This window comes from Schistocerca americana, chromosome 3, assembly GCF_021461395.2.
Source record: "Schistocerca americana isolate TAMUIC-IGC-003095 chromosome 3, iqSchAmer2.1, whole genome shotgun sequence".
NCBI lineage: Eukaryota > Metazoa > Arthropoda > Insecta > Orthoptera > Acrididae > Schistocerca > Schistocerca americana.
This window is the reverse complement of record NC_060121.1, coordinates 9,081,061-9,102,211: the sequence shown is the minus strand read 5'-3', so window position 1 is coordinate 9,102,211 and position 21,151 is coordinate 9,081,061. Positions and strand designations below refer to the sequence as shown.

General features: G+C 38.4%; 1 protein-coding gene across 1 annotated transcript in view; it reads left to right on the top strand.

The window, feature by feature from the left end:
• The first annotated feature begins 2,022 nt into the window (after positions 1 to 2,022).
• Positions 2,023 to 21,151, top strand: part of LOC124605170 — a 102,223-nt gene continuing 83,094 nt past the window's right edge. Inside the window, exons 1-3 of the mRNA XM_047136681.1 lie at positions 2,023 to 2,151; positions 3,258 to 3,478; positions 10,887 to 11,142. Of these exons, the coding sequence (XP_046992637.1) occupies positions 2,023 to 2,151; positions 3,258 to 3,478; positions 10,887 to 11,142 (606 nt within the window). The remainder of the gene's footprint in view (positions 2,152 to 3,257; positions 3,479 to 10,886; positions 11,143 to 21,151) is intronic.

Here is a 21,151-nt window from a genome sequence, read left to right as displayed (position 1 = left end):
CTCTACTGAAGATAATTTAGTCCACTTGAAGTGTGCTATCTGAACAGCTTTTGCTCAGCATCAGTTCCTTGTTGCAGTTTTCATTGATCTGCGTGTATATCTTATGATACCACATGGTGCCATAACGTCCTTGCCACCTTAAAGGAGTGGGGCCTCCATGGCCCACTCCTGATTTTTATCCAGAACTTTCTTCCATGTCACACTTTTTGGGTACAGGTTGGTGCCTCCTGTAGCATCCCCCCCCTGCAGGAGAAGGGGCTTGCACAAGGTTCTGTTTTGAGTGTCACTCTCCTTTTTGTGGCTATCAATGATCTGGCGGCAGCTGCATGACATATTTTGTCCCCATCATTTTTGTTCGTCCGCGACGGCTATTGCTGGAGGCAGAATGCAGGGAGCAATACACCAAGCACAATCATGGGCTTTCACTCATAGCATCCATTTTTTGGCTGCCATGACATACGTTATGCATTTCTGTCATCGTGTTTTTTAGGTCCGGTCTTTGATGCCTAGTTGACATGGCTTCCCCGTCTTTGCCAACTAAAGCAGACATGTAGGTCGCACCTGAATGCTCTTCTATGCCTCAGCGGTGTGGTCCACTCTACTTTGATATGGCTGTATGCAGCATTGGTGCAGTCACACCTAGATTACAGGAATCTCTCATATGACTTTTTATCAGCTTCGACATTACGTCTGGATTCGATACACTATTGTGGGGTAAGACTGGTAACAGGTGCCTTTGGACTAGGCAGCAGTTCCACTATTGTGGGTTCTGCACCATCAAAAATTGATGGCAGCTGCTCACCCATAGTACCCTAACAGTCATCTCCTCTTTCCAGATATGAGATCTACCTCCCAAAATGGCAACACAGGTCTGGGGCTACGATCACCAAGTTTGAGTCTTGGTCAAGCACACAGTTTTAATCTGCCAGGAAGTTTCATATCAGTGCACACTATGCTGCAGAGTGAAAATCTCACTCTAGAAAACTCTTTATCTGTAATTCTCTTTACATATTGGCTATTTTCTTCACATATGGTCTCATCTGAAAAGTGAAAGTAAGCCTGTAAAAGGAAGGGTGGGGGAGGGGGGGGGGCAGTTCTCAATTCTTGAGCAGTGACCCTCATGTTTTTTTTTTGTTCAATCCTTGCACCCAATTTACTCTTTCATCTACCTACTTTTTTTCTCGTCAAGCAGAATGATATTTATGCCCGGTGCTTAATACCTGTTTGTATCACTTACAATGCTGGTATTTATGAATTTTTTAGCATTTGACTCTGGAAAGACCATTTTTCTTTGTAGTGAGGTCTTGCCAACAGCAAATTTTCTGGATGGAAAGTCGCTCAATCTGCTCATATACTTTAAAATTTAAAAGTAAATCTAGCAATGCTAGAATGTATACAAAATACTGATATACCCATTTTCAAGTTGTTGTTTAAAGATTCGCGACTTTTAAAACTTACGTAGATTATCTTTTTGATGATAGAACTTTACATAAGAAGTTATTAAGAACATTGCAAATATCACATGACGAACAATTGAATGACTAAAGCAGTGTTATCAACCCTCATTCATTGACACATGTAATAAATTCATCGAAGCAGTGAAGTTCAGAGCTGTAAAAATTTCTGAAATTAAAAGTATACATTGCCTAATGAATGTATTATTTTGGGGTGAAAGAACACAATAATTGTTAGTTTTGGAATGTAATAATTCACTATGGCTTCATTTTAATTCTAATAAGTTTCACACTGTAATGAAACATTGTCTAAATGCCTCTCTTTCTCTCTCTCTCTCTCTCTCTCTCTCTCTCTCTCATTTGTTATAACTTACCGCTGTTATATTGTATTTGTATTGCAGTCATTACATTAAAATTGGCTATATTGATTCTGCAATTTATACTATTATGTTATTGCTAAGAATTGATTTAAAGAATAAACGTATATATTTATTTGTAAGATTTTGTAAATTTATACCACTGGAACTCTTTCAAAATATTTGATTGCGTAATACTGCCAATAAATACAATGACTTTCTTTCTTCTGTTTATAATTGTAATAGATGTTGGACACTTTGACTCCAAATATGTTATACAGAAACGCAGTGATTTTTTGCAAAAGGCAAAACTATGTGTTCGAAGAATTGTGGAGAGGAGGGTATGTGATGTATTTTAAGTAGGTTATAAAGAGTAACTATAACAACAAAAACAATAAATTATTTGTGATTGACAAGCATTCGGAGCCAATGGCTCCTCCAGACAGAAGCGTTGAAGGGGAAGGAAGAAGGGTAAAGGAAAAGGCCTGGAGAGTTCCAGGAAAAGGTGTAGATTTTGGAAAAGTCACCCAGAACTTCGGATTAGGCGAAAAATAGAAACGACACATGTCATATACCAGCTATTATGTAAACACTGTTCAGCTTTCTACATCTGCATGACTACCACCAAATTATCAGTTAGGATAAGTGGGCATAGGCATAGTGTATATACTGGAAACTCACAATATCCTGTTGCAGAGCATGCTCTACAACATGGGATACGTGACCTCGGCACTTGTTTCACCACACATGCCACCTGGATTCTTCCGCCAGACACCAGTTTCTCAGAACTCCGCAGGTGGGAACTAGCACTACAACGTGTCCTTGGTTCTCACCACCCACCTCGCCTTAATTTACGTTAATTTCTCCTGTCTCAGCTTTTCTTCACTGTAATTACTCTTTGCTTCACTCCGTTTTAGCTTTCTACATCTTTCATTGTCTTTCCCGTCTATTTTCACTGCCCCCTCCCACAACTGTTGCATACAATACACTTACCTTCTCACTCTTATTAACCATATACAGTTTTAGTAGTAATCTCTGTCTTGCATATTACCCTGTCTTCCACCTTTAAGCTCTCAGGTTTCCGAATCTTGCCCGATGCAGTCCCCAACAATTAGTCTTTCCTTCTCATCCTGTACCGTAAGTCACCCATGACCCATGGTTCTGGGTGACTTTCCCAAAATCTACCCCTTTTCTTAGACCTCTCCAGTCCTTTTCCTTCATCCTTCTTGCTTCCCCTGCAATCCTTCAGCCTGAAGAAGGAGTCACTGGCTCCAAACGCTTGCCTATCACAACAGTCTTTTATGTGTGTGTTCTGCCACTGCTTGGTGAGTAGATTTTTTATCTATCCAATTAAATAATTTTATAAAGAGTATCTGTGTGTGATGTTTTTATTGGTATACAACTTGTTATAAACAAAATTTATTTTTACCATTTAATATGTTTCCAGATATTTACCAGTGGTAAAGATGAAATTGGGTTGATTGTACTTGGTTCTGACAAGACACAGAATCCACTTGATTACCCAAATGTTAGTGTGGAATTTCCTCTTGCACTACCTACATGGCAGATGATATCCTTTGTGGAGAAATCTTTTCATGAAAATGAAATAAAAAGAGATTGGATAGATGGTGTTGTTGTTGGCATGCAAGTCTTGAAAGATGAGCTAGAGTAATTATTTAAAGCTGTCTGTTTCATGACATTCCTGGAACATGTTCCAGAATGTGTGTTACACAAATCACAGTGACATAGTTGTGACTTAATAAACTTGAATCAATATGTTTTTGTAATGAAAAAGAAACAGAAGGCACAATACCTGCAGAAATAGGAAATTTTTTTGTGTGATTTTACTGCATGAATGTTTTTTACAGTTTTTCAGCTCAATAATTAAGGAGGTATTGATACAAGGCTTTGCCAAAAACCCATCTGTCACCTACAATTCCAGCCCTGTCACTGGCATTCCGTACCCCACAATATGACTGGGCCACTATGAAAGCAGCCACATCATTGTCAAATTCACTGAAACTACTGCATAGCAATTTGCTTGAGTATGGCTGCAGTTGTGGTCTTCTGTTTGGTTTAAGCACTGCGTCAATACCTTCTCTTTATAGCACTCAGAGGTCGCGATCTGCGACTGTTTTTACAAGTGGCAAGAGAACTTTTCCTCTAGTTGCTTGTTTTTCACTGAAAGATGCAAATATTTTAGAATGTAGTGCCCTATGTACATCTGTTAGAATAGCCACAAGGTCTGAAAGTTATTTTCAAATGATTGAGCTCTTCTACAGAGTATTGAAATTCACAGATTCCTCCAACCTGGTCCAACAATGTCTTACATACTCCTCTTCCTCCATGGATTGTTTCCAGTGTTTGGAGATGAAACATTAGGCAGCAAAACATGCCTTATAACCAAAATCTAATGAACATATAATTAAATTAACTAAAGATGTAATGTTGCACTCTCAGGTAAGACTGATCTTGAATACAAAGCCAAAGTGGAAATTAATTGTAAGCTGCAACATTCATCTCACTTTTTGTTATTGAAATTATTCACAGTGCCATAGGGAGAACTGAGTTTATGTGTTTTATAGAGTCAGATACACGCTGTGGCACAGGGTGCTGTCCATTATTCTCCTGACTATGATGTCCAGCTATGGTAGTCTTCCTTCTTCTTTGGTCTCCATAGTGAATTTGATTTTGTGGCGTGTGGAGTTCAGATGTACAAAGAAGTCAAGAAGTTTGTCTCTTCCATGAGGCCAGATGACAAGTGTGTTATCCACATAACAGAAGAAGAAGAAGAAGAAGAAGAAAAGAAGAAGATGGATTTCCATTTGGTTGACATCAGGGCCTCTTCCTCGAAGTGCACCGTAAACATATTCACAATCTCTGGTCAGAGTGGGCTGCCTATGCCGACTCCATCTGTTTGCGGGAGGTGGGTGTGCCATGAGTCAGTGAAGTGGGAAAGTTGACCAAGTAATATGTGTGACGTGTCAAACCTCGACCGATATTGAGAACAGAATAAAAAATTCAGAGGCATTACTTTTCAGCACTCCCATGCATATTCTGCATGCAAGAAAAGCTTATGGAGCGGGTTTCTCATTCAGAAATTCTATTTCAGTGTTGGTTGTTTACACGAAGACCGTGTTAAGCATAATGGAAGAAGGAGAAATGTTTATCAGCATTCCAGATTTGGCAGTGGCAGGCTCATGGTCTGCTGAGACTCTGGTTTATTGTTTCACTATATTGCTGCTTGCATTGCTCAGAATCTCATTTTGTGACAACATAGAATTGGTAGGTTCAGGAGGGCCATGCTAAATGCCTTGCAGGGCCTCAGTAGTGCCACCCAACTAGCACCTGAGAGGGCAGACAAGTGTTCGCTCATGCGTACGTGATCCTGCAGTGAAGTTGTGTACATTTAGTCAGGAAGTGGGCTTGTATACAGTGAGACAGATATCCACACAGACAATGTGATGGCATCTGGAGCAGCACAGACTGTCAAGCCCTTAATGCAGCTCTAGAGAGAGGTGAACTGACAGCGGTGCAACTGACAACAATGCCAGACACAGGAATGGCACTGTGTCATCATGTCAGACGAGTCTCGGTTCTGCAACATCGTCACAATTGATGTACTTGTGTTTGGAGGCTCTGATGCCAACAGACCTGGCCAGATTGTACCTGTCATTCTCATGCGGGTCCAGCATGTGATGTGATGGTATGTGGTGCAACTGGATACGTGTCACAACTTCTGGTTCACATATCCAGTAATTTGGACAGCAGTCATTGCATTTGTGTTTTGTTAAGGCCTATCGCTGTGCTCTATTTTCAAGGGCTCCGTGATTGTAGATTGTATTTTATTGGTCCTGTTGTCTACATAGCAGCTTATGCATAAGACATTGGACAAGTCAAGTTATGAATATACAGGCTGAAAGTAATTTCAAAGCATACATATTTAAGCTTACAATAATACACTTTACACACAAGTATTTATATAACACATTTCATAAATTTAAATATTCTTCAATGGAATAAAAGCAGTGATGCTGTAAATATGACTTTAGAGATTTTCCAAATGTATTGACCTCAGTGATAGCTTTTATGTTTTCAGGAAGTTTGTTATAAAGCTTAACTCCCATGTGAAAAGTACCTTTTTGGCACAGTGCTATGCTGATTTGAGTCATATGTAAGTTCCTGTTTTGTCTGGTAAAGTGCTCACGTATATCACAGTTTTTTTTAGCCTCTGGTCCTTGCCTATTACATTTAATTTAAAGAACAAAAGGGTTTCCATAATGTATACACACGGTAATGGGAGAATACCAGATTTCTTAAACAGGGGTTTACAAGAGTCTCTAGGCTTGCACCCAAACAAGATTCTAATGGCCCTTTTTTTGTAGTTTAAAAGTGCTATTAGCTATTTTAGAGTTTCCCCAGAAGGTGACCCCATATCTAAGACGAGAATGAAAGTACGCATGATATGCATTCAATACTGTTTTCTCACTACAGCATGATTTTAATGAACAAAGAAGATAACGTGTTTTGGTCAGTTCTGCATTGAGACATTCAATATGCTTGTTCCATCTGATGTCACTCTGCAGCCAAAGTCCTAAGAATTTGGTTTCAGTACTGTTACCAACTGGTTCGTCATTGATAGAGACTGATGGGATAAACATGTCCTTGTTAGGAACATTGTGGAATTTTAGAGCAACGGTTTTCTTACTGTTTATTACAAGCCGATTACTCTGTGCCCAGCTGCTAAGTTGTTTCGTGACTGTGTTTACTGTCTGCTGTAACTGTTCATCGTCATCTCCTTTTAGTAGAATCGTGGTGTCATCTGCAAATATGATTGATTTGTGTGCATCAATATTTAAGCTTAGATCATTTATGTACAGAAGAAACAGAAGGGGTCCCAATACGGATCCTTGGGGTACACCACATTTTATTTGTTTATAGTCAGATAAGTGATTAGATACAGTTTTTAGTTCAATATTTGTGTGCTTGACGCACACTGCCTGCATACGATTTGTCAGGAAGGAACTGATCCACTTGTTGGACAGACCTCGAATACCATATCTTTCTAGCTTTGATAGCGGAATTTTATGGTCCACCATGTCAAAAGCTTTTGACAAGTCAATAAAGACTCCTATTGTTTCCTGTTTTTTGTCCATCAGGTTTAGGATGAAATTGATGCACTCATAGACAGCAGTTGTCGTTGACCTCTTATTTCTGAATCCATGTTGTTCATTACATAGGATGCTGTTTTTATTTATAAATTTCATAAGTTTCTCATACATAACTTTTTCCAGTACTTTAGAGATGCAGGAGGAAATTGTGATGGGTCTGTAGTTATTTACATTGTCTTTATCCCCTTTTTTATATACAGGAATAACTTTTGATGTTTTTAACACATCAGGGAAAGTGCCTGCCTGAAGTGAGCAGTCGCATAAATGTGTGAGTACTTCAGTTAGGTTTGATGCGCTCTTCTTTAACACTGTTGCAGGTATACCATCAATACCTGCCGATTTGGAATTTTTTAGTCCTTTTATTGCTTTAGCTACTTCATCTTGTGAAACAGAACTGATGTACATTGATCCTCTACATGTACTTATTTTATATTCATTTGCCTGGATGCTCTTAAAGTTTGATTGTAACATATTTTCAGCAACACCTGTGAAAAAGTTGTTAAATGTGTTAGCTACTTCTAAGGGGTTTGTTACTTTTTTATTTTTATGTGATAGTGTTATATTTTTCCAAGGTTGTCTGTATTCTCCACATTCTTTTTTTATAACACTCCACATAGACTTTGATTTATTAGCTGCATTATAAATGATTTAATCATTATGCATTATTTTTGCTGCTTTTATTACTTTTCTTAATATTTTGGAGTATTTTTTATAGTATGCGCGTACTACAGGTGAGGAATTTTTCGAGTTACATATTTCATGAAGTAGTCTTCTCTTCTGGCATGAAACCCTTATTCCCTTTGTGATCCAGCTGTTTGTTCTAGAGTTTCCCCGTATGGTTAATGTTTTCAGTGGGAATGCAAGTTCAAAGAAATGGGTTAATGTATCAATGAAAGTGTCGAATTTTTCATTAATATCATTCATTTTGTACACTCCTAGCCATTTTTCTTTGTGTAATAAGTTGTTGAAGTAGTTCACATTATGCTGATTATAGCTTCGATATGCTGTTCTAAAAGACATGTTGTTAATAATACTGCTTTGTACTTTTATGCTTAATATTTGAGCAAGATGATCACTAAAACCTGCATTGAAAATTTTTAGTGAGGTGTTGTGTAAACTCTTATTTACTAGAAACTGATCAAGAGCTGTTTGACAAGTTTCTGATACTCGGGTAGCTGCTTTTACTTCAGCCTTTAAATTGAAGGACGTTGCAAGGTTCAAAATGGTCTCCCTATTTCCACTATTCATGAGGAAGTCAATATTGAAGTCACCACAGATTATAAATTCACAATCCATTTTATTTACTTTATTTAGCAATGACTCCACTTTGTTTAAGAAAAGTTCAAAATTCCCAGACGGTGATCGGTAAACTGTAGCAATAACCAGGTTGAACTGAGTAATTTTTATAGCTGCAATTTCATAATCCTTTTCGACATTTGCCCTAGTTAAGTCAGGTAGTGTAATAAAATCTACATTATCCTTTGTGTAAATTGCTACCCCACACTGTTTGCTGTTTTTCCTGCAGTAGTAAGCAGCCAAGACAAATTTGTTTATTTTAGTATTCTGGATTAATTCTGGGCTAAGCCAGTGCTCAGAAATGCATAACACTGAGATATCATTAAGTTCATGTGTTAATAGAACGTTAATTTCATCGATCTTATTACGCAGGGATTGCACATTATGGTGATAAATTTTTAAATCGGGCGTATTCACAATTTGGTAATTGGGAATCATATTTACAGCATCACATACCTCTAGTTTAAATTAGGAATGTCAGCAGCGTTGTATTTTTGTTCTTCTTTCTTGTTTATTTTGTTTTCCTCGCTGTTGGAAGGATGTTCAGGAAGCTGATAAATTGTTCTATCCCTTACAAGTCTTTCTTTGATGTTATCTTTTAACAAGATAATGCAAGACTACACATCACCTGAGCTGTACTGAGCTACCTCGATACAGAGAGTGTTCCACTGTTGCCGTATCCAGCATTTTCTTCAAATCTGTCACCTGTGGAGAACGTCTGTTCACAGGATGCCAAGAGATGGGTATGCCACCAGCCGCCAGCCACCAGTCGCCAGCCACTACAGTTGAAGAACTCTGACATATGACATTCAGTTGAGTAGCATGAAATGATGTACCCATGGCTGTAATCCAACCTCGATTTGATATCCAGTGTGATGAGAGCTGTTCTGCTTTTCCAGTTTCAATACTGAAATTCATATATTATTTTTATGCTATCCTAACCAGATTGGACTGTGGTGTCATACAGCATAAAATATCTTACAATGTGTTGAATTAGTTATGAGAAGTGTAGAACAGCCAGCAGGGGAAAGATGTTGGCAATGAGACAGCTTTTATGTATAACAGCAGTACAGTGTTTCACAGTGCATAATGCTTCCGCAGATTGTGAACAAAATGTGTGGTTTGCTTTCATCCATTTTCACAAACATAGCCTAAAAAATAATGTTGACATTACTGTGCATTTCACTCTGAGGCATATTGCACTCTGAGAATGTTCATCGAATTCAGTTACTTTGTATTATATTTCAGTAACAGTGACATAATAGCAAATTGGACTGTATGAGTTTTTACGGATTTTTTTTCCAGATACACACTACCATTTCTTCAGATTTATTTAATTTGGGTATAAATCCTTTCCAGCATATATGCTGTACACAAAATGTTGAACATAAAATGTAGCTATCTGCTGATTTAACATCTTGCTGGGTATACCGGTACAATATTTTGTTGTAACAAATAGTTCAATGTATTTTACACACTTATAAACTTATTTATACAGTTATAGTAATTTATACCATTACATTTATGTTGTACCTTAATGTTCTGGAAGACGATATTATAAGGAACCTCATACTTTTCCTGGATGATAGAGTTGTCTATAATGAATTATTGCCTGAAAAAAATCTGCACAAATTTGAGTCAGATCATAACATTTCAATTTGGTCCAAAGATAGGCAACTGAGTTTAAGTTTTCAGAAATGTAAATTGGAGCACATCACAAAACAAAAAAAGACAGTATTGTATGACTACATTATCAAATAATCACAGTTTTAATTGGTCAACTCATACAAATATCTGGATGAAATGAAATGGTGACATAGACTCACTTGTAGGCAAAGCAGAATGCAGACTTCAATTCATTGGTAAGATACTGGAAAATGCAATCAGTCTATAGAGGACATTGCTTACAAAATACTTGTGTGGCCCATTCTAGAATATTGCTTAAGTATGACCCATAACAAATAAGGCTAATGGCAGACATTGAATGTATACAAAATAGTGTAGCATGATTGATCATAGATTTATTTGATGCATGGGAGAGCATCAAGAAGCTACTAAAAATTGGAAATGCCAGACAAGTGAAGATAGACGCCAAATATATGACAAAACCTAACTTATGAAATTTCAGGAACCTGTATTAAGTGAGGTATTTAGGGATTATACAATAACCGCATATGTATCACTCCTATAGGGACAATGAAGGCAAGATTAATTACAGCATGCACAGAACCATTTAAAGAATCATTCTTCCCACACTCCACATGAGCATTGAATGGGGAAAAACCATAATGTGTGGTACAACAATGTACTTTGTCGGACAAACCCACAGTGGTTTATACAGTGTGCATGGAGACATGGAATCAGTTGACAGTAGCTGGGTAATGGTTCATATTGATTCCCATTTCCCTGTTGCAGTAGGTGATCTTATGCCTCTAATTATTTTTCCATTGCTATCTTAACTTGCATTCTTCAATTCAGTTTATTAACCCTTCTTATCTCTTTGTATTAGGGCAAATGTACAGTTAACTTTTGAGGAATTTGTATTTTCAATTTATCAACTGGAGTTTTGTTTCATATGCAGCAGCAATGTTACAAATTATTTGTTTCAGTTTCTTTAGAATAATTTGCTGTTTCACGGGTGCTTTGAAGGAAATAAAAGATCTCGAAAGTGTCTTAATGACAACCGATGGCCTCATGTTGGCAAGACAGCTGGTTGCCTTGCAGAGGGCAGGGCTTGACGGTCTGAACATCAGCTTAGACACCCTGCAGTCCCAACGCTACAACCAGATCACGAGGAGGAAAGGCTGGGAGCGTGTCATGGTTGGCATAGATCTAGCCTTGCAACTTGAATACGACCCTGTGAAGGTATTACTAGTGCAGCTGTCATCGCATGCAGACTTTCATAAACAAAAGATATAAATCTGTTGTTAAGAATATCAATACAAGAATCACCATTTTAAAGCAGTATGCCCACACCCTCGCCCCCATCCCCGCTCCCACCCTCACCGCTGTCTCCACACTGCAGCTGTAAGTGAAGGAAGGTATATTAAGACAGAAGAAGTAAATTTTAGCTGACGATGCTAACAGTTTCGTAGTTTATACAACATAAAAAGGATGCCTTGCAAGTTTACCAATTAAAAATCTTATATTTTCCTCCCAAGAGAGTCTTATGAGACTCAAGATCTTTACAGTTTCTCTTTTTTTCTTTTGTGTCTTTAGTTTAAAATAAGTTTCCACTATTGTGGTGTTGTTTTGGTAAAAATACTCGATTGTTTGGAAAAATTATTCTTAATTCTGTAGTCACATTTTTGTTGTGTCTAAGTACTACTGGTTTCAGTAGCAAGTGCCAGCATCAGTTCATCTTATTATCAAACATTTCTGTGCAAAATAAAAGCTGACCACTGTGGCCGAGCGGTTCTAGGCACTTCAGTCCAGAACCGTGCTGCTGCTATGGTCGCGGGTTCGAATCCTGCCTCAGGCAGGGATGTCCTTAGGTTAGTTAGGTTTAAGTAGTTCTAAGTCTGGGGGACTGATGACCTCAGATGTTAAGTCCCATAGTGCTTAGAGCCATTTGAACCATTTTGCAAAATAAAAAGCTTCTGTACAACTGCAAACTAGACATACCATTTTCAGGGTGCAGTTCACATCTATTGAAAGCACAACAGTGACCTTTACTTTTAGTAGATAAGACACCTACTGAGGTAAGTGACTTGATGACTGCACACAAGAAGTTGTCATTTATTCCATATGTAGCTACCATGCAGACTCATATTTTGTATTAGTTTGTCCTTACTCTTCCAAAAGGTTAAACCTTGTCTCTGCAGCCACAGCTTCCTCTCTTCAGCAGTTGTCTTCATCTCCATGTGTGAAGAAAATCCCATTCATTGATCATATTGTTTAAGTAGGATGTTCTCAGTCATCCCTTTGTTTTCTTACCTACGATCTTGCCTTCAGAAATGTTTTTTAAAAGATTATCATCTCCAGTTAAGTGTCCAGTGTATTTTGCTTTGCCCTGGCCTATAACTTTCAGTGGTTCTTTCTTCTCTCCTATTTCCTTTAATTTTTCTGTCAATGCAGATAGTTCTTGTACTTCTCCTCCAGAACCACATTTCAGAAGGTCTGAGGCGAGCTTCCTTTGGCTTTTCTAATGTACAGATTTTGCATCTGTGTGTCAGAACACTCCACACAAAGGTCTTTACAAATATTTTCTTAATGTGGAAGCTGATATGTTTATTCAGTTGCAGCTTCTTCTTATTTTGGAAGGAACTCTTCACCTGTGCTATTCTTTTCTTGAATGCCTTGAAATATTGATTGTTTTCTTGCAAAATGCTACTGAGATATTGAATTTCAGTTCCTTTCTTGAGTTGCTCATTGCCTGTTCTTGTGTCAGTCCTACCTCCTCCTCCTTTCTTGTCTGTAGCCATAACTTTTGTCTTCTTTGTATTCATTTTTAGCTTTAGTTTTACCACTTCTTGATTTAAGGCCTGAAACATTTTATTTAGTTCCTACTCTGATTTACTATTGTGATGTCATCAATCTGCAGTTTATATGCATGCAATTAAGTTTCCATATCGACATCATGCTCCAAAAACCACCTAACTGTGTGTGGCAGGGGGTACGTCTCATGCCACCAACTGATCCCCTCTGCCTTGTTCCACTTGTGAACAGTGCTTGGGAAGAATGACTGTCAGTATACTTCTGTATTATCTCTAACTTCTCAAATTTTCTTCTCGTGATCATTTCGTGAATTGTATATGAGAGAAACTATTATGTTGTCAGACTCTTCTCGGAAACTACTCTCTCGAAATTTGGGTAGTAAATCTTTCCGTGATGCACAACTGCTCTCTTATGGCATCTACCACTGGAGTTGCTGAGCATCTCTGTAATGATCTCACAGCGACTAAATGATCCTGTGACAAAACACTCCGCACTTCATTGGATCTTCTTTCTCTCTTCTGTCAGTCTTACTGGGTAAGGACACAGGGGTAATTTACATTCACTTAAGATTCTTCCTGTGAATCTTAGTCTGGCATCTGCTTTTCTATTGCTGTTTTATGTGGTCATTCCACTTTAAGGTTGCTCTGGATAGTTACTTCTAGATATTTTATGGTATATTCTGTTTCCAGCAATTTGTCATTAATAGTGTAGTTGTACAGTATTGGATTTCTTTTCCTGTGTGTGTGTGTGTGTGTGTGTGTGTGTGTGTGTGTGTGTGTGTGTGTGATGTGTTACATTTATTTATGTGCAGGGTCAACTGCCAGAGCCTACATCATTCACCAATCCTCTGCAGGTCATTGTGCAAATTGATACTGTCTTCTGTCATTGCTACTTTCTGATGGACAAGTGTAGTACCTGTGAACAATATTAAGGAGCCTCTGACACTTTCTACTGGATCATTTATATACATTGTAAATGTAATGGTCCTATCACATTTCCATGGCATATTCCAGAAATTACCTTTTGATTCTGGTCATCTTTTCTTTGTTGTTGTTATTACTTCCTTGATGAACATATTAAGGAAGTAAGGTGATAGAAGGCACCCGTCTCTCACTGCCCTTCTGGTTTTCCTTCTTTCATATCCGGTTCAGTACTCTGACTTTAGTATATACTCAAAATTAATCATCTGTCCTTCCACTTTGGACATTACTTTAAGGAATGATGATATAATGGTAATCTGTTTATTAAACAATATTTTAACGATACACTATGCTTTCTGATCATATAGTGGCTTGATGATGGAATTTGATACTGAAATTAGTAATCATTAGACAAAATAAAAGTGAAGCTATAATAAAAGAAAGTAATATTTTGGATCATGTCAGTTGTTGTTCCAAACAACAGCACGTCAGGAATAGGTTCAAATGGCTCTGAGCACTATGCGACTTAACTTCTGAGGTCATCAGTCGCCTAGAACTTAGAACTAATTAAACCTAACTAACCTAAGGACATAACACACATCCATGCCCGAGGCAGGATTCGAACCTGCGAACGTAGCGGTCATTCGGTTCCAGACTGTAGCGCCTAGAACCACACAGCCACTCTGGCTGTCCAGGAATAGGTACTAAATTATTTGTCCGCTGATGACCTCACAGCTTAGAACACTAAAACACAAATGTTAATTGTTTGCTATGTGCCCTGGTAGAGTTTACAGCTGTTTACAGTTCACGATTGGTTGTTGGAGATTGGACATTACTCACATAGTGTATTTAGTGCACAGTGCAGAAAAAGGCAGTGTCCAGAAAAGTAAACAAGTGTAAAGGCAAAAGTTTCATGACAGGATGTTGTGTCACCATACTTGGAAGACAATTATAGCCAAAGACAGAAATTTAAAAGAAACTGGCTCATTTGAGCTGTGGAGACCTAGTCGAGGATTCTCAGTAGATAATTGTTAGCACAGTAGAATTTATAAAGAGACAATGTCAGTTCGTGTCAGGGAAGGTTGATTGGTAAGTATCTATCAGCTTTCTCGTAAAACTCACAATTTGAAGAATACACATCAAGGAAAAGGTAGAAGTCCAACAGTGTCAAATCTAGACAATAATATCGATCATCCAACAGTTTTGCAAAATCCCCAGTTGTACTTTACTTACTTACTTACTTACTAACTTACTCAGATTTGCTGTGTACCATACAAGGAACTGGTTTCCACTAGTTCACTTGATCAGCTGCCAAGTTCTCACCTTCCTCCAAGTTTGTGTCCATGGATTGAAGATTCATTGCAAAAGTTCCAGGTGTTAAAAGGTCTTCCTGTACATCTGTATCTGTCCATTGATTTCCACAACAGTGTTGATTTTGGGATTCTTCCACCTTACATGTGTAGAACATAACCTGCAATCTTCAGTCTTCTTTCAACAATAATTTTGTGCAGGCTGTGTAGACCTCGTATTCTCAGCACTACATCATTTGTAACTTGGTCGGGTTAACATCTTCAGAATTCATCTCTAGCATTGTTGGTGAAAAATATGGAGACTGTGTGCTGATTTTACTGACATTTTCCAAGTCTCACAAATATAAACAATAAAGGAGTACAGGCAAAGCTTTGTTGACATATTACAGACCTAATTGCCATATGGACTGATTTTCCAGTTCTGCTGGTGATTTCTGCATCTGTGACCTCATTATTACATATAAAGCTACCGAGATATGGCAATCTGTCAACATCTTGTATTATCTTCTATTGCACTGTAATCGGGGAAGAGACGAGTAATTTCCACTTACTTTGCACATTCTGTTTACCTTATCCCCATTAATTTTCAGCCCTACACAATGGGGCATTTAATGAGAAAGCATATAAAAATTAACTTGATGCCTTCCAAGGAGACGGTCTCTACTTAGTCTCTACTCCTTCAAGCCTGACTTTGTAAGTGTAGACCAGACATGGCTTAAATTCAGAGAAATAGTATCGACATCAATTAAGAGATATATACCAAATAAATTGAAATGATACCAAATAAATTAAAAGGGTGGTGCACAAAATATGTCAAAACTCAGCTGCAGAAGCAATGAAAAAAAGCATGTCAAAATTTAAAAGAATGCAAAATCTCCAAGATTAGCGATGTTTTACTGAAGCTCGAAATTAGGGTGGGTTTCAGTGCAAGATGTGTTTAATAGTTCCCATAGTGAAACTTCGTTTTGAAATCTGGAAGAAAATCCAAAGAGGTTCTGGTTGCATGTGTAGTACACCAATGGCAAGACACAACCAATACCTTCACTGCGCAATAGCTGTGGTAATATTACTGATGACAGTGCTACTAAAGCAGGGTTACTAAACACGGATTTCTGAAATTTCTTCACCAAAGACAACAAAGTTATTATTGCAGTATTCAAATCAAGAACAACTGCAACTGTGAGTAACTTAGTAGTAGCTCTCCTCAGTGTCATAAAGCAGTTATGTTTCTTTCAGAGAATGCTGATACAATAGCTCCATTAGAAATCATATATAGCCCTGGAGATTCTAAAAGGTATCAGATAGATTATATAATGGTAAGACAGAGATTTAGGAACCAGGTTTTAAATTGTAAGACATTTCCAGGGGCAGATGTGGACTCTGACCACAATCTATTGGTTATGACCTGTAAGATTAAAACTGAAGAAACTGCAAAAAGGTGGGAATTTAAGGAGATGGGACCTGGATAAACTGAAAGAATCAGAGGTTGTACAGAGCTTCAGGGAGAGCATAAGGGAACAATTGACAGGAATGGGGGAAAGAAATGCAGTAGAAGAATAATGGGTAGCTTTGATGGATGAAGTAGTGAAGGCAGCAGAGGATCAAGTACGTAAAAAGACGAGGGCTAGTAGAAATCCTTGGGTAACAGAAGAAATATTGAATTTAATTGATGAAAGGAGAAAATATAAAAATGCAGTAAATGAAGCAGGCAAAAAGGAATACAAATGTCTCAAAAATGAGATCGACAGGAAGTGCAAAATGGCTAAGCAGGGAGGGCTAGAGGACAAATGTAGGGATGTAGAGGCTTATCTCACTAGGGGTAAGATAGGTACTGCCTACAGGAAAATTAGAGAGACCTTTGGAGATAAGAGAACCACTTGCATGAACATCAAGAGCTCAGATGGAAACCCAGTTCTAAGCAAAGAAGGGAAAGCAGAAAGGTGGAAGGAGTATATAGAGGGTCTATACAAGGGCGATACACTTGAGGACAATATTATGGAAATGGAAGAGGATGTAGATGAAGATGAAATGGGAGATACAATACTGCGTGAAGAGTTTGACAGAGCACTGAAAGACCTGAGTCGAAACAAGGCCCCTGGAGTAGACAACATTCCATTGGAACTACTGACGGCCTTGGGAGAGCCAGTCCAGACAAAACTCTACCATCTGGTGAGCAAGATGTATGAAACAGGCGAAATACCATCAGACTTCAAGAAGAATATAATAATTCCAATCCCAAAGAAAGCAGGTGTTGACAGATGTGAAAATTACCGAACAATCAGTTTAATAAGCCACAGCTGCAAAATACTAACACGAATTCTTTACAGACGAATGGAAAAACTAGTAGAAGCCGACCTCAGGGAAGATCAGTTTGGATTCCGTAGAAATACTGGAACATGTGAGGCATTACTGACCTTACGACTTATCTTGGAAGAAAGATTAAGGAAAGGCAAACCTACGTTTCTAGCATTTGTAGACTTAGGGAAATCTTTTAACAATGTTGACTGGAATACTCTCTTTCAAATTCTAAGGGTGGCAGGGGTAAAATACAGGGAGCGAAAGGCTATTTACAATTTGTACAGAAACCAGATGGCAGTTATAAGAGTCGAGGGACATGAAAGGGAAGCAGTGGTTGGGAAGGGAGTAAGACAGGGTTATAGCCTCTCCCCGATGATATTCAATCTGTATATTGAGCAAGCAGTAAAAGAAATAAAAGAAAAATTCGGAGTAGGTATTAAAATCCATGGAGAAGAAATAAAAACGTTGAGGTTCGCCGATGACATTGTAATTCTGTCAGAGACAGCAAAGGACTTGGAAGAGCAGATGAACGGAACGGATGGTGTCTTGAAGGGAGGATATAAGATGAACATCAACAAAAGCAAAACGAGTGTAATGGAATGTAGTCGAATGAAGTAAGGTGATGCTGAGGGAATTAGGTTAGGAAATGAGACACTTAAAGTAGTAAAGGAGTTTTGCTATTTGGGGAGCAAAATAACTGATGTTGGTCGAAGTAGAGAGGATATAAAATGTAGACTGGCAATGGCAAGGAAAGCGTTTCTGAAGAAGAGAAATTTGTTAACATCGAGCATAGATGTAAGTGTCAGGAAGTCATTTCTGAAAGTATTTGTATGGAGTGTAGCCATGTATGGAAGTGAAACATGGATGGTAAATAGTTTGGACAAGAAGAGAATAGAAGCTTTCGAAATGTGGTGCTACAGAAGAATGCTAAAGATTAGATGGGTAGATCACATAACTAATGAGGAAGTATTGAATAGGATTGGGGAGAAAAGACGTTTGTGGCACAACTTGACCAGAAGAAGGGATCGGTTCGTAGGACATGTTCTGAGGCATCAAGGGATCACCAATTTAGTATTGGAGGGCAGCGTGGAGGGTAAAAATAGTAGGGGGAGACCAAGAGATGAATACACTAAGCAGATTCAGAAGGATGTAGGTTGCAGTAGGTACTGGGAGATGAAGAAGCTTGCACTGGATAGAGTAGCATGGAGAGCTGCATCAAACCAGTCTCAGGACTGAAGACCACAACAACAACATATAGCCACTCATTTGATAAAGATCCATACCTAGAGACTGAAAAGTTGCTCAGGTCACACCAATGCTCAAGAAAGAAAAGAGGAGTAATCTACTAAATAACAGACTCATATCACTAATGTTGATTTGCATTAGGATTTTGGAACATATATTGTGTTTGAATATTATGAATTATCTCAAAGATAATGATTCATTGATAAATAGCCAAGATAGATTCAGAAATATTGACCTTTTAAAACACAGCTAGCTCTTTAGTCACGCAAAGTAATAAGTGCTGCCGACTGGGGCTCTCAAATTTATTCCATATTTGTAGATTTCCAGAAGACTTTTTGAAACAGTTCCTCACAAGTATTTTCTAATCATATTGTGTGCCTATGGTGTATTGTCTCAGTTGTGCAACTGGATGTGTGGTTTCCTGTCAGAAAGGTCACAGTTTATAGTAATTGATGGAAAATCGTCAAGTAAAACAAAAGTGATATCTGACATTCCTCAAGGAAGTGTTATAGACCACCTGCTGTTGCCAATCTACATTAACAATTTAAGAAAGAATCTGAGCAGTCCTCTTAGATGATGCTATCATTTACAGTCTTGCATATCATTTACTGTCTTGTAAAGTGATCAGATGATCAAAACGAACTGCAAAATGATTTAGGCTACCTATCCATATGATGCAAAAAGTGGTAACTGACCTTAAATAATAAAAATTGTTATGTCATCCGCATGAGTAGTAGAAGGCATCTACTAAATTTTGGTTACATGATAATTCACGCAGATCTAAAGGCTGTGAAGTCTATTGAATACTTAGGAATCATATTTACAAATAACTTAAATTGGAATGCTCACATAGATAACGTGGTGGGAAAGCAAACAAAGGACTGTGATTTAATAGTAAAACATTTAGAAGGTTAGGATTACTAAAGAGACTATCTACAACTATACTTGTCTGTCCTCTATTGGAGTATTCTGCATGGTGTGAGATCCTTACCAGATAGGACTGACAAAGGACATCATTTAAAAGTTCAAAGAAGGGCAGCTCATTTTGTATTATTGGGAAACAGGAAAGTGCATGCCACAGATATCGCATGTGAATTGGGGTGGCAGTCATTAAAGCAAAAGCATTTTGCTGGAGCAGGTTCTTAAAATTTCAATCATCAATTTTCTCCTCCGAATGTGAAAATATTTTGTTAGAGCCCTCTTACATAGGGAGAAATGATCATTGTAATAAAATAAGAGAAATCAGAGCTTGTACGGAAATATTGAAGTGTTTGGTTTTCCTCAAATGCTGTAGGGGAGTGGAATGGTAGATAAATAGGTTGAGGGTGGTTCTCTGAACCCTCTGCCAGCAATTAATTGTGAATTACAGACTAGTCATGCAGATATAGATAATGTAGATAGGCTTTCAATATTGTGCACTGATTCTCTAATTTTATACATTGCTCAAATACTTTCGTGGCGCTTTGGAGTGACCCCTTCAAAATAACACTTTACCAGTCTTCTTAATATGTATTTTGGTAACCAGGTTGATAAGAAGTTACAACAATACTCTCTTATTACTCCCCAGTTTTGGGTTTTATTAATGAACAAAATCGCCGCAGTGTTCCATAACAATTACGGGCTGAAGTTTCCTGCTGATGGAACCAATATGATTTTCTGTGTTTCTGAGCATACAGGTTGTGTATGCTGTTTGGAGCCTGTTGTATGCTGAATCAAATGTTTTTATTGTTGTGATCTTCCATCTGAAGATTGGTTTCATGGAATTGCCCATGCTAGCTTATCCTCTGTGACCCTCTTCACCTCTGGGTAACTACTGCAGCGTACAATAACTTGAACTTGCTTACTGCAGTCAGTTTTTGGTCTCCTACAGTTGTTACCCCCATTATATTCACAGATGACCACATATTGTGGAAATTGCATATTGTAATGTAGGATGCAACAATAAGGTACAGAAAGTTTCTGTTGAAAATTATGAATTATTTAGGAATAAAGGAGATGGCTCACCAAAAGGCAGAAGCACTGTCTCATCGATAGGCACACGAACAAAAGGTATGTAGAATGAGATTTTCACCGTGCAGTGGAGTGTGCACTGATATGAAACTTCCTGGCAGATTAAAACTGTGTGCCGGACCAAGAGTCAAACTTGGGACCTTTGCCTTTCGTGGGCAAGTGCTGAGCTATCCTTGCACGACTCACGACCCGTCCTCACAGCTTTACTTCCACCAGTACCTCGTCTTCTACCTTCCAAACTAAAAGGTACGTTACTTGGTGAGCTTCCAGAATGCATTTTCTTTTTCTAGCTGTAGGGAAAACATGTGCGCGCGCCCACACACACACACACACACACACACACACACACACACTCTCTCTCACATGCGCATGCATGTCTCCTTATGCTGTGGTCGCTCGACTGCCAGCTCTTTACTGGCCCATGGTGAGTGTTCTGGAGTGAGGTGGGGCTTTAGAGTGGGGTAGGATGGGGTGGGTTGAGGCAATGTGAGAGATGGAGAGAGATGGGAGGGGTTTGGAGGGAAGCATTTAGTGGCTCGTGGGAGAGTGGGGAGCCATCTGTGGGCTAGCTAGGGGTGCAGGTAGAGGGGTCAGGTGCCAGACAGCTGGGCACTCATAGACTAGGTAGTGACGTGAGGTAACAGCACACAACTA